Source organism: Triticum aestivum, chromosome 2B, assembly GCF_018294505.1.
Source record: "Triticum aestivum cultivar Chinese Spring chromosome 2B, IWGSC CS RefSeq v2.1, whole genome shotgun sequence".
In the NCBI taxonomy this organism is placed as follows: Eukaryota; Viridiplantae; Streptophyta; class Magnoliopsida; order Poales; family Poaceae; genus Triticum; species Triticum aestivum.
The window spans coordinates 162832111-162851637 of NC_057798.1; the positions used below are offsets into that span (position 1 = coordinate 162832111).

At 47.9% G+C, this 19527-nt stretch overlaps 1 protein-coding gene across 1 annotated transcript; it reads right to left on the reverse strand.

Moving 5' to 3' along the window:
• Window positions 1-1930: 1930 nt before the first annotated feature.
• On the reverse strand, window positions 1931-3498 carry LOC123040929 (uncharacterized). The gene is made up of 5 exons (XM_044463646.1): window positions 3071-3498; window positions 2872-2958; window positions 2662-2772; window positions 2358-2558; window positions 1931-2250 (listed from the first exon to the last, which is right to left on the reverse strand). The coding sequence occupies exons 1-5, from the start codon at window positions 3359-3361 to the stop codon at window positions 2113-2115; spliced, it is 828 nt and encodes a 275-aa protein (XP_044319581.1). The 5' UTR covers window positions 3362-3498; the 3' UTR covers window positions 1931-2112.
• Window positions 3499-19527: the final 16029 nt, after the last annotated feature.

Below are 19527 nucleotides of genomic sequence, written 5' to 3' on the forward strand. Positions count from 1 at the left end.
TCCATGTGGAACGTGATAAAGTCTTCAATGCCAAACTGCTCCACCAAGTCCAACGCCTCACCAAAGTATGCCCGGTCCTTTCTCAGATGATTCATATCAATCCACTGCATTGGAACATAGATGTTGTGCTTGGACTTGATCACATTGATGTAGATGAGATTCTGCTGCTTGGTCCAGAACAACTCATTCCCTCTGACATTCTCATGAGGGTTCACATAGGGGTTAATCCTCCTTCGAATGATGAACTCGGCTTGAGGCATCTCGTCCATGCCAACGGTTGGCTCCTTGAACTTGTTGCGGTCTTCTTGACATTGCGTTGAGGGGCATTGGAGCCCTCAGGTGCTTGTTGATTGCGAAGCCGCTTGGAGCTCGTGTCGCGGCTGGGATTCGAGCGATGGACATTAGAGCCACCATCTATGACACACAACACAAAACACACGAGAAGAACGAGAAGGGTCATTGCAAAGACCAAGGCCAAAACAAACAAAACAAGTAGAAACAAACGAAACAAGGTCGAGTCAGATTTCGGGTATGGGGTCCTGAACTATGCGTATAAGGATCGAAGGTAACAGGAGGCAGGGACACGATGTTTACCCAGGTTCGGGCCCTCTTAATGGAGGTAATACCCTATTTCCTGCTTGATTGACTTTGATGAGTATAGGGGTTACAAGAGTTGATCTATCTCGAGATCGTAATGGCTAAACCCCAGATGTCTAGCCTGTATGATTGTTATTGCTCTACGGACTAAACCCTTCGGTTTATATAGACACCGGAGGGATCTAGGGTTGTACAGAGTCGGTTTACAGAGAAAGGAAGGTGCATGATCTGAACGCCAAGCTTGCCATCCACGCAAAGGAGAGTTCCATCCGAACACGGGGAAAGGTTTTTAATCTCTTATCTTCACGACCCATTAGTCCGGTCCATATCACATAGCCCAGACGCCCGAGGACCCCTTAGTCCATGACTCCCTCAGCGGGGTCGAGGTTCGTCTTCGGCGAAGTCGGAGTCGCTTGCTCGGAGTTTAGGGAGGGCGATGACGCCTCTTGGGAAGAAGTGATGACGATGACGTCTGAGTGTATCTTGATGGGGCCCTCCTTGTTGATGTGTGTGTGGAGTATCTTTTATGTGTGCCGCTCGGCGGTTTGTGGCGGTTTTAGTCCGGTTTTCCGTTAATTAACAGACAACTCTCTTCTGCTTAATTAATGGATGAGGCAAATCTTTTGCCTCCGTTTCAAAAAAAAAAGCATTCCATGTCCTGGCTTGTTAGGGGGGGGTACGCGGGTGTGCAGGCATGGAGATGGTGGGATATGGAAATTTGCAGGCGTCGGATGGCACGAAATCTGCAGCCACACCCCCTTTTACTCGCTCACCTCTAGCGGAAGACAACTCAAGCCATAGTTCTCGGCATCGGCAGCAGCACCGACTTACCAATGGTGCAGACCAAGATCTCCGGCACCAAGACGTGGTCCTCCCCTTCGTGAGCTGCTCGTCCCCTTCGTCTCTTCCACCTCGTCGTCGACATAGGCGAGATTGTGCCGTCATGGAGATAACAGTAAGAAGCATATAACCACCATGCATCCCTCCACCGTCAGGTTGTTAGGTAAGGTGTAGGGTCGATTTCGCCGTTACTTAGTACGACATCGATTTCGCCGTTACTTACCACAACATCGATTTCAACGGGGCGAACCAATGAAGCTGCTCCTTCAGGCATCAACATTCTTAGGCCCTGCTTGGATTGGCGTTTCGCCACGGAATACACCTATCGTCGGTTTTCTTTCCGGCTCAAAATCAAGTGTGGCCGGTATTATACACCTGTAAAATAAATACAGGTGTATAAAAATACCCCCATGCCAAGCGCGACGTTAGGTGTGATTCGTGCTTGGGTCATGTTAGTCCACATCGGCCCGGGAAAGTCATACATCTATAAAGGATCATGAACTTTGGTTTCAAGGTTTTTTGATACCAGAAAAAGGGTCTACAGGTATTTCGAATCAAATTCTCTATACACGGGAATGCATATGTATGTATCGCACGCAACATCACAGGATCTTGTAAAAACAATCCTTGGAACGAATCCCCAACTACGGTCAGAAGGAAGAAAACTCAAGCCTTTCACGCTTTTCTGTCTGCTCTCGCCACCGCCGCTCCCGCCGCTTTGGACGCCGCCTTCTCCAGCCGGAACCTCCGGAAGTCGGCGACGAGGCCGACGTCCACGTCCCGCTTCATCCTCTCGGCAAGCGTCGACAGGACCTGCACGCTCCAAGCTTTCAGTTCCACATTTCTCGGCGAGAACAGAGATTTTGTTAGGCACAACACAGCAATGTCAGCAGCACCACGACTTGGCGCTCGATGCTTACCGACTCGGCGACGCCCCGGAGGACGGCCTCCGGCACGATCCGCAGGGGCGGCGGGAGGGCGACGGTGATGGAGATCTCGAGGTGGCCCCTCAGCCGGCTGCCGCGCCGCTGGCCCCTGTCCGCGTACAGCGACCCCCGCACGCCCAGGTCGAAGCTCGCCGGCGTGTAGCCGCTGTCCAGCCCCCTCAGCTCCCACTCGGTCTGCATTCACAGCCCAGACGAGAGCAGCACATTGTAAACTTGCAGCCGTGCGGATAGAGACAAAATTGGCAGCATACGTGAGCAGGGAGGGCTGTAGACGCACGATTCGTAGGTCGAGCCCGCCGGCGCCGCGGTTGCGCAGCTGCATCACGACGACGGGGCGCACGGTGATGAGGAGGAACTCCAGCGGCAGCATCTGGATCCTCCACTCCTCCTACGCAAGAAATAATCGATCGATCAGCCGCAACGCCACCGTCGTCCTCCCCCCACTTCCCTGCGGGGGGAAGATAGAAGATTCAGTAATTTCAGTTACATCGCTGAGCTGCTGGCTCCGGCTCTCGTCGGGGAACATGGCGCGGAACACGCGGGGGCGGTCCTGGAGGTACTCGTCGAACGACACCTGCAGGCACAGCCCGTCCGCGCACGCGCGATGAATCAATCAATCAATTCGACCCGCGATTTCATCGAATTCCAAACCCCCAATGCGGAGATCGATCGATGTCAGCGCTTACCCCCGGGGGCTCGTAGAGGGGCATGTCGGTGTCGATGCTGGAGGAGTAGGTGACGGCGTCCGGCGAGGCGGACGACGGCGCCCCGGCCCCCGCTGCCCGGGCCGTGGTCGTGACGGCGCGCCGCGGCGGCCTCGACTGCGGGGGAGCGGAGCAGACCAGCGTTCTCACGGGCGGCGTGGAGGCGGTTGGGCGACTGGTGCTGCGATTCGCGGCAGGCAGCGGCCGCGGCCGGTGGGCTGTGTTGGGGGCAGCGGCGGCCATGGCCGGCCGGAGTGCCGTGCCCATGCCCATGCCCAATGCTGCTGAGGTGGGCACGCGGCAAACGGAGACCACTCCTTTTCCCCGTGTGACGGGGTAGGGGGACTAGGGACAAGCGGTGGCTGCTCGGCGGGCTGCGCGGCGTGTCACTTGTCAGGTCTCTGGTTACGGAGGCGGGCCTTGGATTCGCGCCGCGGCACCGAGGCCGAGGCTATCCGGTTCTGGTCAGTGGTGCATGGGTCGCTTTGGGAGCAAGCGTGGAGACCCGTATGCACGGAAACTTTTTCTCCATTCGGACGTTTTTGCTAGGTGTTTGGTTTGAATCTTTTTCAAAAATGCAGTCTACAATTTCTAAGTTCTTTTTAGAAACACAATACAAACGTGAGCATTCATATACACACGCACCTAGTTTCTATCGCTATGAATACCTCCGAAAGATTGAGTCGGCAGATCTTGAGATCATTAAAGTCGTTGTAGATGATTCTTAGTTGATGGACACGCCACCACTAAAAAAATATTTAGGAAAGATTGTCCAATGACTATTTTTCTCATTTCTCGTGAACATCTTCTTCTTTTTTCATTAAACAAACCTAGCTAATGGCCTAGGACCTGCAAGTCAATGACATGTACGACAGTGGTCGGCAAGGTGCGGGGCGGCGTGGTGGCGGCATGCTGGGGTGGTGTGGCGTGGGGCGGTGTGGCGGTGGCGTGGTGGGGGTGGCCCAACATGGCGGCGGTGCAAGGGTCTCATCTCGTGAAAGTTCAGACGGTTTTTTGTCTGCCAAATTATACAGAAAGGGACATCTTTCCGTAAACATGAGGGGAGTTGGCACAAATTATACAAAAAACATAGAAAACGAGTCTGCGAAAGCCATTGGAGAGCTATTTTTGCCTGAACTCCCTGTAAACGACAGTTTTTTTTTGGTAATGATAACTGGTGAATGTCATCTGGGAAGAACTAGCAAGTCAACGTTTTTTTGGCAACTTTACCTGGTAGGAGATGGCAAATCCTATCTTTTTTGCCGTAAAATTTCTCTTTTTTTCAGAAATTGTGATGTGTTTCTGAATAAATTGCCAACTCCATATAACTAAACTTGTCATCCAAAATGTTCGCAAATACCAATCCCTCCCAGCAAACGTTGGTTAGATATTGTAGTCTTAGTTTTTTTATAAAAGTATATGGAAGTTTTTTTTGCGAGGATACAAATATATGGAATTTGTTGGAGTTGCTCTTAGTTCGCATCCATTATTAAGCCTGGTTATTAAGTTTTAGCACTTGTTTGGATGATCGGTAGACTTTCGCTTTTATTTTGCTAATATAGGAAAAATCATGGATATAGATGGCCTTGGCTAGTTAATTATTTCGTGAGACAGATTTACAGTTGTGCTTGCTCTTCCATCTTGTTAGTGTCCGTGTGTCGATGATGACAACATAGTGGTGCTAGCTGGCAAGGGTCATGCCTAATGGTTAAAAAGTAGGACCAAGATGGATCGTGGGACAGGGGAGGTATAGATGAGACTCTTGATCAGATTGATCTGAAGATAGTTATAGACCCAAATCTTTTGGCCGGTTTCTCTTGAAATCTTGAGAATCAGACTTTCTCTTAGATTCTCCTATAATTTTGAAAACATATTTTGATAATCATAGCTATTTAGACCCAAACTAGGTAGGGTTGTTAAAAAAGCTAGATGATACCCTGCGCCTTGCTGCCGGAACTTTTAATAAATAATTTGATGTTTAAAAACATGAGAAAGTATATGAAACCTAGTATAAGTAGATGTAAAGAATTTTCCTTGAAAGAAATATTGGCTAGAGTAAGCATTTATAGCAAATTTGATGAAAACGAAAAATAGGTGTGATTTTTGTTCTTTTAATTTATTACCTTGAAAATATATCAGCGAGGCAATATGAGATGAAAACAATGTTGCGTCGAGACAATGGAGACATCTCAACCCTTGGCTAAACATAAAACAACAATATAAACTACATATGTGCATTCATTAGAAAAAATAGCTTACATAGAAAATAAAATGCGTGTTCACTCTTAGTTTGATTTTCTATTAAAATAAAGGTCACTTACCCAGGTAGCTCATTCACCACAATACACCTAGGTAGCTATAATTCTTTTTGTTTGTCTTGTCTCGTGCGCAACCATGCATATTTCCCCATTAGGTGAAGTATAGTTTGGTCATAAAAAAAAGTCTGATTAACTACCTGTATGTATGAAGTGAAATAAAATTGGGATTAAAAGGTTGCATGAGAATAGTGTATTCTTTGAAAGAAAAACTTGATGAGCTACCTCTCTGTACACAATGAAATCAAACTGAGATCAAAGGGTTGCTCGGAACACTGGAGGTTCGAGGGAATGAAGGCATCTAACACGATTCTCTGACCTGTGGGGAGTAAAAGAGACATGGACAGAAAGCGCAAGAGAAAGAGAATGTGAAAAGACAGTCGTTTTGGTATTCAGAATCAGAAGAACACAAATAACAACACATGAGGTCTAACCAAATAGTTGGACGGGGACTCGTTTTGTACGTCCGGAGTGGATCGGATGATGTTAAGATATATACAAATAACAAAATAAATCTAGGGTGACGTGCCTGCTTGAGAATGCACAAAATAAAATTAGTTAATGGTTATTTGTGGTAGACTGCATGCGCATGAACAATTAGTGGGAGCACGCACATGAAGAGTTGCTCGAAAAGCATTTTTACATGATGGACCTACTTGATGATGTGGATAGTCTGCATGTCAAAATAAATAAGATATTGATGATGAATCTTTTAAGTTATAGGATATGAGTTCAAGATTCTGACAGAATCCGAGGGATGTCATATTCTCAAGATTTTGGAAGAATCAACGACAGCTAGGTGAGGACGAGAAGGCGACGATGGCTAGGAGGAGGAGATGGCTAAGGTTAGGGTGATGGGGATGCCTCACCCCCGGGCTTATATTGCATAGAGAGGCATGCGGCTCGGCGTCAGATGATATTGTGTGACGGCAATCGACGGGCTGCCTCGTGTATGAGAGGAAATATACTGACGGTTAATGACCGAGCAGTTAGCGGCCATGTCTCCTCCTCACCGGTGATTCTTGGTGCCGGTGGTGCGGCAGAAACCCGATCGTGGCGCGAGGAGACAGAAGATGAAACTTTTCTCCCACACGGGTTGACAATTGAGCATGCTACAAACGAGCCTTCCCATCATCCATATTTGAAGGCTAATCTCTTTTTTGGAGCGAGCTTTAGGACATGTACAATGGTTCTATCTTAAGAGTGTCACGTAGGATAAATGATGAGGTGGAGGAGAGAGAAATCGTAAGATAAGGCTTGTCTTCTCTTATTTAAGAGAAGACAAGAGATGATCTCTTTAGCACAATTTGTCTCACCATGTTTTTAGGAACAACTAATTATTGAAGATAAGGCTAAGAAATGACCCATTGTAGACATTTTTTTTTGTCATCTCTAATTTACATGCAAGACTTAGACTATCTTATCAACCATTGTACATGCCCTTATAAATTATGGTGATTGCGACCCATTACAACAACTATATTATAATACCTTTTTGTACGCTCATTTCATACTAGTTGTTAGTATGACAACTGCGAAAAATTTCTCATCTTTCGTTCTACATGAGTAATGGGGTTGTGTAAAGCGTTTTTTGGAGCCCTATTTATCATGTACGTGAAAAAAAAGGTTGCATCAGTCACTTCTTATATGGACCATCAGATCTTCATCCAACAACCCAAAATAGATTACGTATTGTTCATCTTCTCCATTCCTTCTTCCTCCTCATGACGCCCACAGTCTGCCACACCCTAAACCGTCGGCCTCCACCACTCGCGCCGGCGAGCGCTACCGCGCACTGCCTCGCGGCTCCGCCCTCCCCTGAACCTCACCCCATCGACGTTGCCGGCCACCATCCCAGCCGTTCCTCTAAGCCCGGCACCACCGATGAAAACCTCCAGCGATTCCATGCAACCCTTACCCTCGCCCCTAAAATAGATAATGGGGTTGTGGGTTACTTCTAAGATAGGCTACAGCTTTCCCCTATAATGAGGCTAGTTCTTCTCTGATGAGGTTTCTTCTTCTCCTGCGAGGTCCAGTGTGCCAGAAGAAAGGAAGGAAGAAGGTGATTGATGAAAAAAAATCAGGTAGCTGGGAAATAGCAAAATCGGTTTTTTATTGCCCAAAAACATAAGCTAGAATGGTAAAGGTATGTTTCACACAGTAAAATATAGATCCAACAGATAGTTTGAAAAGCATGTCCGCTTCATGCAGTACAGTACACCACTCGATCGGAAGGGAGCATAAATGAAAATCACGATCCATCCATGCTCCTTCATGGCATCATCCATTTCTCAGCTTTCATCTCCCCGTGTGGAGGCACACGGTGCATCATGTCCTTTCCCAAGTGTCAGAATCTTCATCAAACCCCAGATGCCTTCTCGGAAGCTGGATCATCAGAGCCTACAAGGTCGTCCCTGCGACGCTTTTCCTCGGCATCTTCCTCAAGTTTAGCGACGAAACTGTACCTAAAATCATCATGAGCAGAAGGAGCAATAGTACATCCATCGAATTTTCGAGTCACAACTTCCAGGGCAAAGTCCCGGATCAATCTGTTCGTGTAGGACTTGTTGCAGTCATAATACTTGTCCCTCAGGTCCTGAGCCATCAAGCCAGCTTCAATCGTGATGCCCAGCAGGGCAGCCTTCCGAACCAAAAGATCAGCATCAGAACAATCCTGATGAGGACCTTGCATGCAGCTCAAGGCGAGCTTCCGGACCCGCGTGCTCTCGTGGGGGGATTCCTCCGGGTCCAGAAGACGGGGATCGCAGCCCAGCCTCTCGATGATCAGTTCGGTTTCCTTGGCGGCACACGCGGCGGCGATCATGGCGATGGAAGAACCTTCACCGCCGCCGTCGGAAAGGATGAGGTTCAAGGCGCACCTGTGGATGTCGTCGCTCAGCCTGACCTCGTCGGGGGAGACGATGGACCGCCGGGACAGCCACTGGGACTTCAGGCTGATCTCCTGCTCCATGCACCGCCAGTAGGCGTCGGGGCCGGGACGGAGAAGAGCGGCATTGCGGCCGCAGAACTTCTGGAGGTACGCGCGGTACGGGCACCAGTCGTCCAGAAGAGCTTGAGGGTAGAGGCGATCGGATCCCCACGCACGCTCGAAGAGGCGGGGGAAGTGGATCATCAGCAAGGGAGGAACGGGGCTGTCGTGATCCCATGGCTCCTGATTGGGGACGAATTGGTCGCACCACGAGATCATCATCGCGTAGAGGCCCCTGAGGGCGGCGGCGGGTTCGATCCCAACATAGTCGTCCTGATCTTCATCCGGTTCGGCTTTGTCCGTCGCGGCCGCCGACTCCGAGGTTGGTGGAGGAGGAGGAGATCCCGACGGTGGCGCTGGCATTGCGGCGGGCTGGATCTGCCGCGTGACTTTTGGCTTAGGGTGTGGTGTTACGACGAGGCGGAAGGAAAGGAACCAACTCCAGATTCTCCCTCCGGCTTTATCTTTTGAATTTTGAGGGAAGGGAGGGGGCGGAGGAGATCCCGGTGATGCCGGCACGCGTTAATGCGCGGTCAGCTATAACCACTGCGGAAAAGAATTTTATGAGACCAGGTCTCATGGATTAGCAGGTGAGACCTATCTTGATGGATGACACGGGTCAATGGGCAGAATTTGCTCGCCATTCTCCGCTTCCTTTGGATGGAAACCGGGTCACTCGCAACATTTGGTTAAATCATAATCGGAAGCCTAGCTTGCCATTCATTCACCTCGTCACCTAGTCCGTGTCCTTATCGCTAGGCCGTCTCACCCGCCACCATCTAGTTTGATTTTTTAACACTTGACCCCTGGCCTAATGCTCATCCGGAGTACGAGTCGCAGTACTTTACGCAGATGTAATTTTGATAGGGACTCAATTTAGATTAATACACAAGAGGGAGAAAAGATTATACACAAGAGAGAAGTTCATCTATGGGAAAAAAATGAAATAGAGAAGTTGTCGCTGGGTGGTGCTGCAGACTTACCATGTCGATCACGCTAGAACAAAACATGAGTCAAGTCAATATAAACATCTGACGTCCTTCCTAAAAGTAATGTCGATATCACTGTCATTGCCCTTCACACTCACAGCGACGCAAATGGGAAAGAAGATGAAAAAACGAAAAAAAAGGGAGAGAGCCGGAAAGCAGAGGTTGAGATCTGCATGGACCGAGTCCACAAAAGCCAAAGAAAAGGTCTAATCCAGGCGCATGCAGCAGATGGAATCCTTCGACTGTGATAACATACTAATTGTCTGGGTGCAGAATCGGAGAATTCGGTCGGATGCTCTGGAAAGAGACATGCAACTTTACCAGTGTGGTTTTTGGGTCCCTGCAAGCACCAACAGAAAGTCACAACGGCACAAAACTTCAGCCATCATCGTCGCCGGAGGGGCCACCTGAGGGAAGAAGAATATGCCACCGACAAGCCAAGATCCAATAGAAGGCCACAGAAGCAACTGCGTGAAAAGAGCCGCGATGCCGCTCAAGGCACTGTGCATGTCGTTGTGGGTCATCGGCCGGAGATGCACTCCACGTCTTCACCCCTACTGGATCGCGACTCTGAAGCCCACAGGTCGCACCGCCGCCGAGGGGATCCAGAAATGTTAGCCATCTTCCACTACAGAACCACCTAGTGTACCATCACTCGGACACGACCATACAACCACTTCTGGCTCCGCGCGCCGGCGCTAAACAAATCACCGGTGCGACGGAGACGAAGCCGAAGAAATAAGACCCGTAGTGAGATCTTCACCACCGCTTGAAGACCTTGTCACGACACAAATCGGTGGCTCTTCAACACCATCGTTAAATGCCGTCGGGACGGTGACCCGGAAAACCTTATTCACGGTGGCGAAGTTGGCACCGTCCGAGCGATTTTTTGTCGAAAGAGACCCTCTGCCCACTGAAATTGACAAAAGAGACCCCTTGCGGACGAAATTGACAAAAGAGACCCCCTCACAAGTGGCGGCAGGCGCGGCAGGCGACACGTGTCACCTGCCGCCACGCCATGAGGCGGCGGGCCCGGCCGCCACAACAGGAGGCGGCAGCCCGGTGTATTACGGTATGTGCACAGGGCAGCACAGGCCAGCGTGCCGGGACGGAACGGGCCGCGCCAGGTGGGCCCGGCCGCCACCGGGTGAGGCGGCCACCGCTGCCGCTGTCGCTACCCGGCCGACAAGGCCTGCTGTGCGCGGGCCCAGCAGGTGGGCCACGCCGCCACCAGCCGAGGCGGCCTGTCCTGTGCTGCTGCACGCGCGACAGTCGCGGACGGCGCTGATTTCGAGGCGTTCGAGGCGCAGACGGCTGTGACTCCGACGCGCGGGAATATGGACGCTTTTGGTTCTTTCGCCCGGGAATCAATCCTGCCTTTGCTTCTTTTGCCTCAGCGGATGCGATGGCACTGGGAATCCAAGGCTACGGGAAGCTGTTGTGCCGACACTACAGGGATCGTAAATATCCCCGCTTAATTTTCTCGCCATCATTTATCGTCTGAGCTTATAAAAGGAGACACCGAGGCTCTCGTCCAGCCATCCTCGAAATCGGCAGTGCGCAAAGTGTGTAACACATTTTTTCAGTCGGTATGAGTTTGCCTTGCTCGGATCAAAGCATTAGGCCGAGGAAAATGAAGAATGCAAGTTTGCCTCCGGGGGTGGCAGTCCTGCGGTGTTGGTGTGGCGATCTTTGCAAGGTGAAAGAGATTACGGATTTTTCAGATTGGTTGGGCATGAAGTTTTTCATGTGCGCCAATTATGAGGAGGATCCACCCATAGCTATTTCAGAGTACGACAAGCCTCCGGTATGCTTTAACCATCACGAATAGATATTATTGATATTTTCATTGATTCTTTAGTAACATTCTTGTTTCTTGTTGTAGTCTCCTCCGCCTCTGTGCATGTACTATCGTTGGATTGACACGGAGAAGCCGGCTTGGGCAGTGACTGAGATTCGTGAAAGAAGTCGCCGTGCGTGGAATAGTTTATTTGCGGAAGAGCGACGTGAGAAGGCGGAAGCTGAGGAGAAAGCAGAGCAAGAGAGAGAGAGTCAAAAGAATACTATGCGGAGCAACACCGTTTTTTTCAGGAAATGGGAAAGAAAAACAGGGAAGAGGCTCGTCGCATGGAGGAGCAGGAACGACAGCGAAAGGAGGCTCGTGAGGCTGAGAGGCAGAGAAAGAAAGAAAGGGCTCGTGAGGCCAAGGCAGCAGAAGAAGCTGGCGATGGAAAAGGAAAATATCCACGCTGGACTCAGTAGATTCCTGTGGTAGTATTTTAAATTTCGCAATCATTTGTATCTTTATTTCTGCACTTTAATGTAGCTTTATTTCAGGAGTTAAATGTAGGTTTATTCCTACAATGTATCTTATTTTCAGTTGTGCCGTGTTGTAATGGAAAAAAATATAGTTTAAGAATAAAGTAGTGGCATTTTCTTTCCCTCCACTAATATCGAACATCGTGCAACAACTACAAAATAAAATTAAGATAGAACATAATGCCCTACAATAAGAGAGTACAAACTAATAATGCAAGTACATCCGAATTAAACGGTAGAATTGTAATAAAACTACATGAAGGCATCATCGTCATCCTCCATCGATGCAGAACTCTTGCCCTTCGAGGATGTAGAACTCTTACCCTTGGACGATGCAGAACTCTTGCTCTTCGAGGATGCAGTACTCTTGCCCTTAGACAATGCAGAACTCTTGCACTTTGATGATGCAGCACCCGGAAGCGGCGGCATGAAGATATCATCTTCATCCTCGCTCTCCTCAGTCCATAAAAATGGATGATTTTCTGCAGTCCTTCTGAAAGTTTCACTCTTAGACTCCACTACATTCTTCCACCTTGCACGCAACCTAAGAAGTTCTTTACGTACCTTCTCATAGGTCCTTTCAGGCCACCCAGACCTACGTAATTGGTGAGCCAACTCATTCATTATGATGTCACTACCGATGAGTTCGTCCCATGGAACTATCCTATTGTCCATCCTGAAATCGGTAGCTAGCCTCAGAAGAGTCCTGCTCATCCCAGTGTGAAAACTACGATCGAAAGGATAATGGGACATCTCGACTACACTACACTCGAATGCTTATCCACCTCCGTCTGAAGGGGGTTTTATAGGTAGAGAGGAGAAAATGGCGGGAAAGAACGAGTGCAGTATGGCGGGAAAGGGTTGGCGGGAACATATGGCGGGAAACGAGTGGCGGGAAGATATGGCGGGAAGGGATTGGCGGGAAACGGGTGGCGGAACATATGGAGGAAAAGCGTTTGCGGGGAAATATTGAGGGGAAAGTGTTGCCTGAAAATATATTTTTTTCAATGTCTAAGACGGGCAATGGTTGCACAGTATTCATCAGCCAAAATATTAAAAAAAAATTCATTCCGGCCTAACATAAGCAAAATAGTGGAGCGGGATAGTATGGCGGGAGATATAGGTGGGAAAAATTGTTCTTGACTGGTGCATTTTTATATTTCACCTTAGCTCCAATATGAATGTGCTTGCGAATGCAATTAAGCGTCAAAATAGTTCCAATAAATATCCGTCGCCAGTACTATATGAACCTCGTCAACCTATTATCACATTAACAACAATATTACACACGGATTTTTCTTTCTGCTAACAAAAGTATGAAAATAGCACTTCCATGTATGTGTTCATCACCTCAAAATGGGACAGCAAAAATGGAAACACAATTTCTTCAATCACGTCTTCTCCTCCTTGTTTGCTACTAAGATGAATTATTTTACCTAATTACATACATCATTAAGTACATTAGCACCTAATCTTAACATATAAAATTTAGATTATTGCGATTAACAAAGTAGACCTACGGTTTCCTAACTATAGACTTATTAATAAACATACCATATAAAATAACATACCACATGAAATAACATATCGCATGCAATAAACAATTATAGTACAATTTTTTCTTAATTACCGTATTAAGATTTCCCGCATGTCAATACTAATGGACGCACCTAACATTGATGCAACATCTTCAACCTACTATTTCAAAAAATAGTTTAAATGCTACATCTCTCGTCTGAAATTATTTCTAACCTCTAAGCACTATCATCACATAGCTAATAACGAGCTAAAGGACGAACTAATTACCACCTTGCATGCACAAATAAATAAATGTATTGCAAAGCTCATACCTTGATCTTCAACTTCGTAGTTCACTTCGCTACACAAATCCTACTCCTGAAGCACTAAATGACTCCAAAAATTGATGAAATAATACCTACCACAACAGAGAACACGTAGTTATGAACTAAACAAAAATAGTACAAACTGCATGCATGTGAACCAAACCAACAAGAATGGATAGATCTTACCTTCGCCTATCTTTTCTTCAACTTCAGCATATTCAAAATCCAACTCTAAATCACCCTAAATCACGAATGAAATATGTAATGAGTTTTGCTTTCTCTCTGTTCTTGCACACAGAGAGTAGAAGAGGAGGGCAGAGTGTGCTTGCGCACGGAGCATACGCATACTATATAAAGGAGAAGCATCCCTGTAGTGTCGGCACAACAGTTCCCGCCCGTGAAATTCGTCGTCCTCCGCGGGTGGGAATCAGCCCAGTTTGCAACAGCGTGAAATTCGTCGTCATTACGCGCGTGGGAATGAGGGAAGTTTTCGTCGGAATCAGCGCCAGGAATAATCTGCAACAGGACCGGCTGTCGGGCCGAATGCAGCGCGGCCGCCTCACCCGGTGGCGGCCGGGCCCACTGTCTCGTCGCGCGTGCAGCTGGCCTGTCGGCCTGGGCGCGGCATGGGCACGAGAGGCCGCCTCGCCCGGTGGCGGCAGGGCCCACCTGGCCTCGCCCGTTACGTCGCGGCGCGGTGCACTGCAGGAAATCCGTTCTAGCTGGGTGGCCGCCTCCGGTGGTGGCGGCTGGGCCCGCCGCCTCCTGGCGTGGCGGCAGGTGCCACGTGTCGCCTGCCGCGCCTGCCGCCACCGCTGAGGGGGTCCTTTTTGTCAAATTGATCCAGAGGTAGTCTTTTTTGGCAATTCATCTCGGCAGGGGGTCTTTTTGGACAAAAAATCCCGTCCGAGCCTCGTCGCCCGAAACACGAAGCGTAGACCTAACAACACTAGACATGGAGCCGGGGCTCCCCAACCTCGCCCATGTGTGGTATAAAGGCAAGATGCATGTTTGTTGTTTGTACAAAATAATCGCATTTTTCTCGCTGATTCACAAATGAGTATAGCAAAAGTTTGCTTGACCACATACATACATGAAGTACGAGTCTGTGGTTTTTGTAGACAAAATGATCACATGAGCTCGGCTTCATAAATTAATAAAGCATCAAACATTTGCAAGCATTTGTGGTTCACAAAAAGGAAAAACTCAAAGTGTGCACATGTTTCTTCAAAACGCTGGGCATATGCATTCCACTCGTGCTCACTGGCATATTTTGCCTGACCTTTATTCCCCACACACGCAAAAGTGAAGGGATTCGTGTTTGCAGTTATTCTATCAAGATTCAAGACATTGAAACAGAAGTGAAGAGACCGTGCATGCCATTGGACCTTCGTAGTATTACCCAAAGCACGAGCATCCCATCCCTTGCGCGAAAATGGCAATCGCTTTTCCATCCGGAGAGACATCACGCTCACGCCCTCGCAAGCACGAATGAATGCCTAGCATGTTGCGTGGACGTCCGGTATCTCACGTAGCCATGCTCCTGGCGAGGCTGTGATCGTAGATGGGGTGCAATAGGGCCGCCCAGGATCAGCATCGACAACCGCTTTTGTGCTATTCTCGGCTCGGTTTGGTCGACCTTTTGCTTCCATCGTGGTATCCCTATCATGGCTTTGTATCTCCAGGGCTTTACAATGTTTCTTTGAGCTCATGCATAGCTGGCCATATAGCTAACCAAGTTATGGGCCGATATTCTAGAACTTCTTTCTATAAAGACCACCAAAAGACATCTTAATTATAAAGAAAATAATTGTAGTCAGTGTAATGGAAAGATGCAAAACGACGAGTAAAACGTAAAATTACTTCAAAAACCGTATTGGTAGTCTTCTTCATTTGATTGTGCGTCGTCGTCCGAGCTTGAAAATTGCAATGGAACGTACCCGGCTTTCAAGATTGCAATCGCAACAACGCTGGAAAACAAGATCTAGTAACCGCTAAAAGAACATGTTTAGGGAAATCGGTCCATGCCTCAAAACAAGTCGAAAGAAGAACTCGAGGTTGCCACACCAAGACCTAGCCAGTTGCCACACTTGACTTACACACCGGCTACCAAGGTTCGAAGAGAACCAACAGATATGGCAACATCTTTTTTTTTAGAGAGAAGGATATGGCAACATCTACCCTCACATACCCTTTGTTGATGATGGATTAGATGTCGTAGAGGTAGTGAGAGGCCGAAGAGACCTAATCTGACATGTCATTGCATCCACCAACTTACCGATGCCACCAGGGAACCAAAACGAAACAAGAGGTGTCCCCACTCCTCTGACCGTCGACGGAGCCGCTGGACTGGAGAGAAGAGGGGTCCAAGGCGGCGACGTGCATGAGACCCTGGGTGGCGGATATATAGAATTGGGAAAGACCCCACCAATATTATGCTTGGGCTAATGCTAGATGCTAGTCAAGTGAAACATGGGGAAAATCAGCCACCACTCTGACCTTCGGATTCATCACTTCCCTAGCCGTCAAAACCACTTCAAGACGAAGATTAATTTAGGACCTTTGGCTATCGCTGCTTCAAACTTCCACGTGCAACACTTTTCTAGTGCATGCAACATCTTTAGTGCATGTAAAATAGGATAAAAGTGTTGTAGCATTTTGAAGCACTCATGCGGAAGAAATATATATGCAACGAAACCCCATTTGTTGCGGCACAAATGTTGAATATATGTTGCAATACTCGCAACCTGAAAAACGCAATATATGTAACCTATGTGAACAACACATGCAACAACACATTTGCAATGTGAGAAAAATCACCTTGAAGCATACACCCCAGAAGCATTACAATAGGACAATATTGTGCACGCAACAAACTAAGTACGTGTTGCAACGCATCAAAAGTACTAACCTCCAACTGTCAGCAATGGAGACACCACACCTCTTGCAGACACGGGATCATCGACGATGCACCCGCTCACCATGGGTGCTTAGACGAAGAGGCCTCAAGGAAGGAGACCCGCATAAAGCTATGTTGCTTAGGAGGAGGGGGAAACTCAGAAGTGGGAGGGACGCTTGAGAGCACGGTCGTACGTGCGGATCATATGAGGCCCTTTTCACATGTGAGAAGGCGTGTCTTCAACCGATTGGTTGGATTGGATCATTTTCCTTTCATTTACTCATAATTTGGCCAATGATAATAAGAAAAATAAACAATTAGCAATGATCCACCAAACAAACTAAAGAAGCGATCTGTCATGACTAAATCAATTGGTGAGGTAAATTTTAGCTGGTAAAAATCGTAGAGTTCTTGTAGCAACCAATGATTAGTACACCATTCCCTAAAAAAGCAATGATCAGTATGTCAATATCTACACACAATTAGAGAATTCCTTGTTGACCCCCAACTTAGCTAGTGAGATTGCCAGGTTTTCCCAGCCAAAAAGAGCGAAAAGGCTTATCGTCATCGGGTGGCTGGTCGAAGCATTCTGTTCATCATCTATGCAACTGTTTCATTGCGCCTTGATTTGTGCTCCACCCTTGCGTCTGATCCCCACAAAACCACCGCCCATCTCTTAAAATATCTCCCCACATGGACACCAAGGTGTCATCCTTATCCACTCTACCTCGCCTTTCTGTTTTTCTCTCGACGAGGTCACCAACACCCAACATCGATTGATGCAAGCACACCGTTAACGGTGACGTTGCTGCAATGACTCCTCTTTCAGACATGGGATCATCGGCAATGTATTCGGCTCACCAGTGGCGAATCTTGTAAGAAAAATAAGGGCAGGCTCAAAGTTAATGATGCTAACTCCCAGCTCTTTTGTGCAAACAAGGTTAATATTTGCTAGAATACTACTAGGAACATGTACTATTAACTACTAAAATTTTCTTTTGCATCGCTGGAGGGCGGGCTCTAGCCTATTAAAGCATGTCCGATTGATTCACCATTACGGCTCCATGGGTGCTTAGACGAAGAGGCCTCAAGGAAGGAGACCCGCATGAAGCGATGTTGCTTAGGAGGAGGGGGAAACTCAAAAGTGGGAGGGACGCTTGAGAGCACGTCGTACGTGCGGCTGGAAGAGGGAGATGGGGGAGGGAGAGAGAGAGAGAGAGAGAGAGAGAGAGAGAGATAGAGAGAGAGAGATGAGAGAGAGAGATGAGATGAGAGAGAGAGAGATGAGATGATGATATTGAAGGAAATATGCCCTAGAGGCAATAATAAAGTTATTATTTATTTTCTTATTTCATGATAAATATTTATTATTCATGCTAGAATTATATTAACCGGAAACTTAGTGCATGTGTGAATACATAGACAAACATAATGTCACTAGTATGCCTCTACTTGACTAGCTCGTTGAATCAAAGATGGTTAAGTTTTCTAGCCATAGACATAAGTTGTCATTTGATTAACGTGATCACATCATTAGAGAATGATGTGATTGACTTGACCCATTCCGTTAGCTTAGCACTTGATCGTTTAGTATGTTGCTATTGCTTTCTTCATGACTTATACATGTTCCTATGACTATGAGATTATGCAACTCCCGTTTACCGGAGGAACACTTTGTGTGCTACCAAACATCACAACGTAATTGGGTGATTATAAAGGAGCTCTACAGGTGTCTCCGAAGGTACATGTTTAGTTGACGTATTTCGACATTAGGATTTGTCACTCCGATTGACGGAGAGGTATCTCTGGCCCTCTCGGTAATGCACATCACTTAAGCCTTGCAAGCATTGCAACTAATGAGTTAGTTGTGGGATGATGTATTACGGAACGAGTAAAGAGACTTGCCGGTAACGAGATTGAACTAGGTATTGAGATACCGACGATCGAATCTCGGGCAAGTAACATACCGATGACAAAGGGAACAACGTATGTTGTTATGCGGTTTGACCGATAAAGATCTTTATAGAATATGCGGGAGCCAATATGAGCATCCAGGTTCCGCTATTGGTTATTGACCGGAGACGTGTCTCGGTCATGTCTACATAGTTCTCAAACCCGTAGGGTCCGCACGCTTAAAGTTCGATGACGATTATATTATGAGTTTATGTGATTTGATGTACCGAAGGTAGTTAGGAGTCCCGGATGAGATCGGGGACATGACGAGGAGTCTCGAAATGGTCGAGACGTATAGATCGATATATTGGACGACTATATTCGGACATCGGAAAGGTTCCGAGTGATTCGGGTATTTTCGGGGGTACCGGGGAGTTACGGGAATACGAGGAAGAAGCAATGGGCCTCATGAGCCAAGTGGTGGAAGAGAGGAGGCAGGGCGCGCGGCCCCCCTAGCCCAAACCGAATTGGACAAGGGGCCGGCCCCCCTTTCCTCCTTTTCCTCCCTCTCCTTCCTTCTCCTTCTCCTTCCCTTCCTTCCCCTCTCCTACTTGGACTAGGAAAGAGGGGGGAATCCTACTTGGAGTAGGATTGCCCCCCTTGGGCGCGCCTCCTCCCCTTGGCCGGCCCTCTCCTCCTCCCCCCTTTATATACGGAGGGGGGGCACCCCATATACACAACAATTGATCCCTTGGATCTCTTAGCCGTGTGCGGTGCCCCCCTCCACCATAATCCACCTCGATAATAGCGTGGCGGTGCTTAGGCGAAGCCCTGCGTCGGTAGAACATCATCATCGTCACCACGCCGTCGTGCTGACGGAACTCCCCCTCAAAGCTCGGCTGGATCGGAGTTCGAGGGACGTCATCGGGCTGAACGTGTGCTGAACTCGAAGGTGCCGTGTAACGCCCTCGATGCGGCTATATCTCCCACGTGTCGAAGCACGACTTAGAGGCATAACCGCATTGAAAGCAATGTCGCAAGTGAGGTAATCTTCACACAACCCATGTAATACATAAGGGAAAGAGATACATAGTTGGCTTACAATCGCCACTTCACACAATTACATGAATAAAGCATTACATCATCCAGATACAATCAAGGTCCGACTACGGAACCAAAATAAAAGAAAGA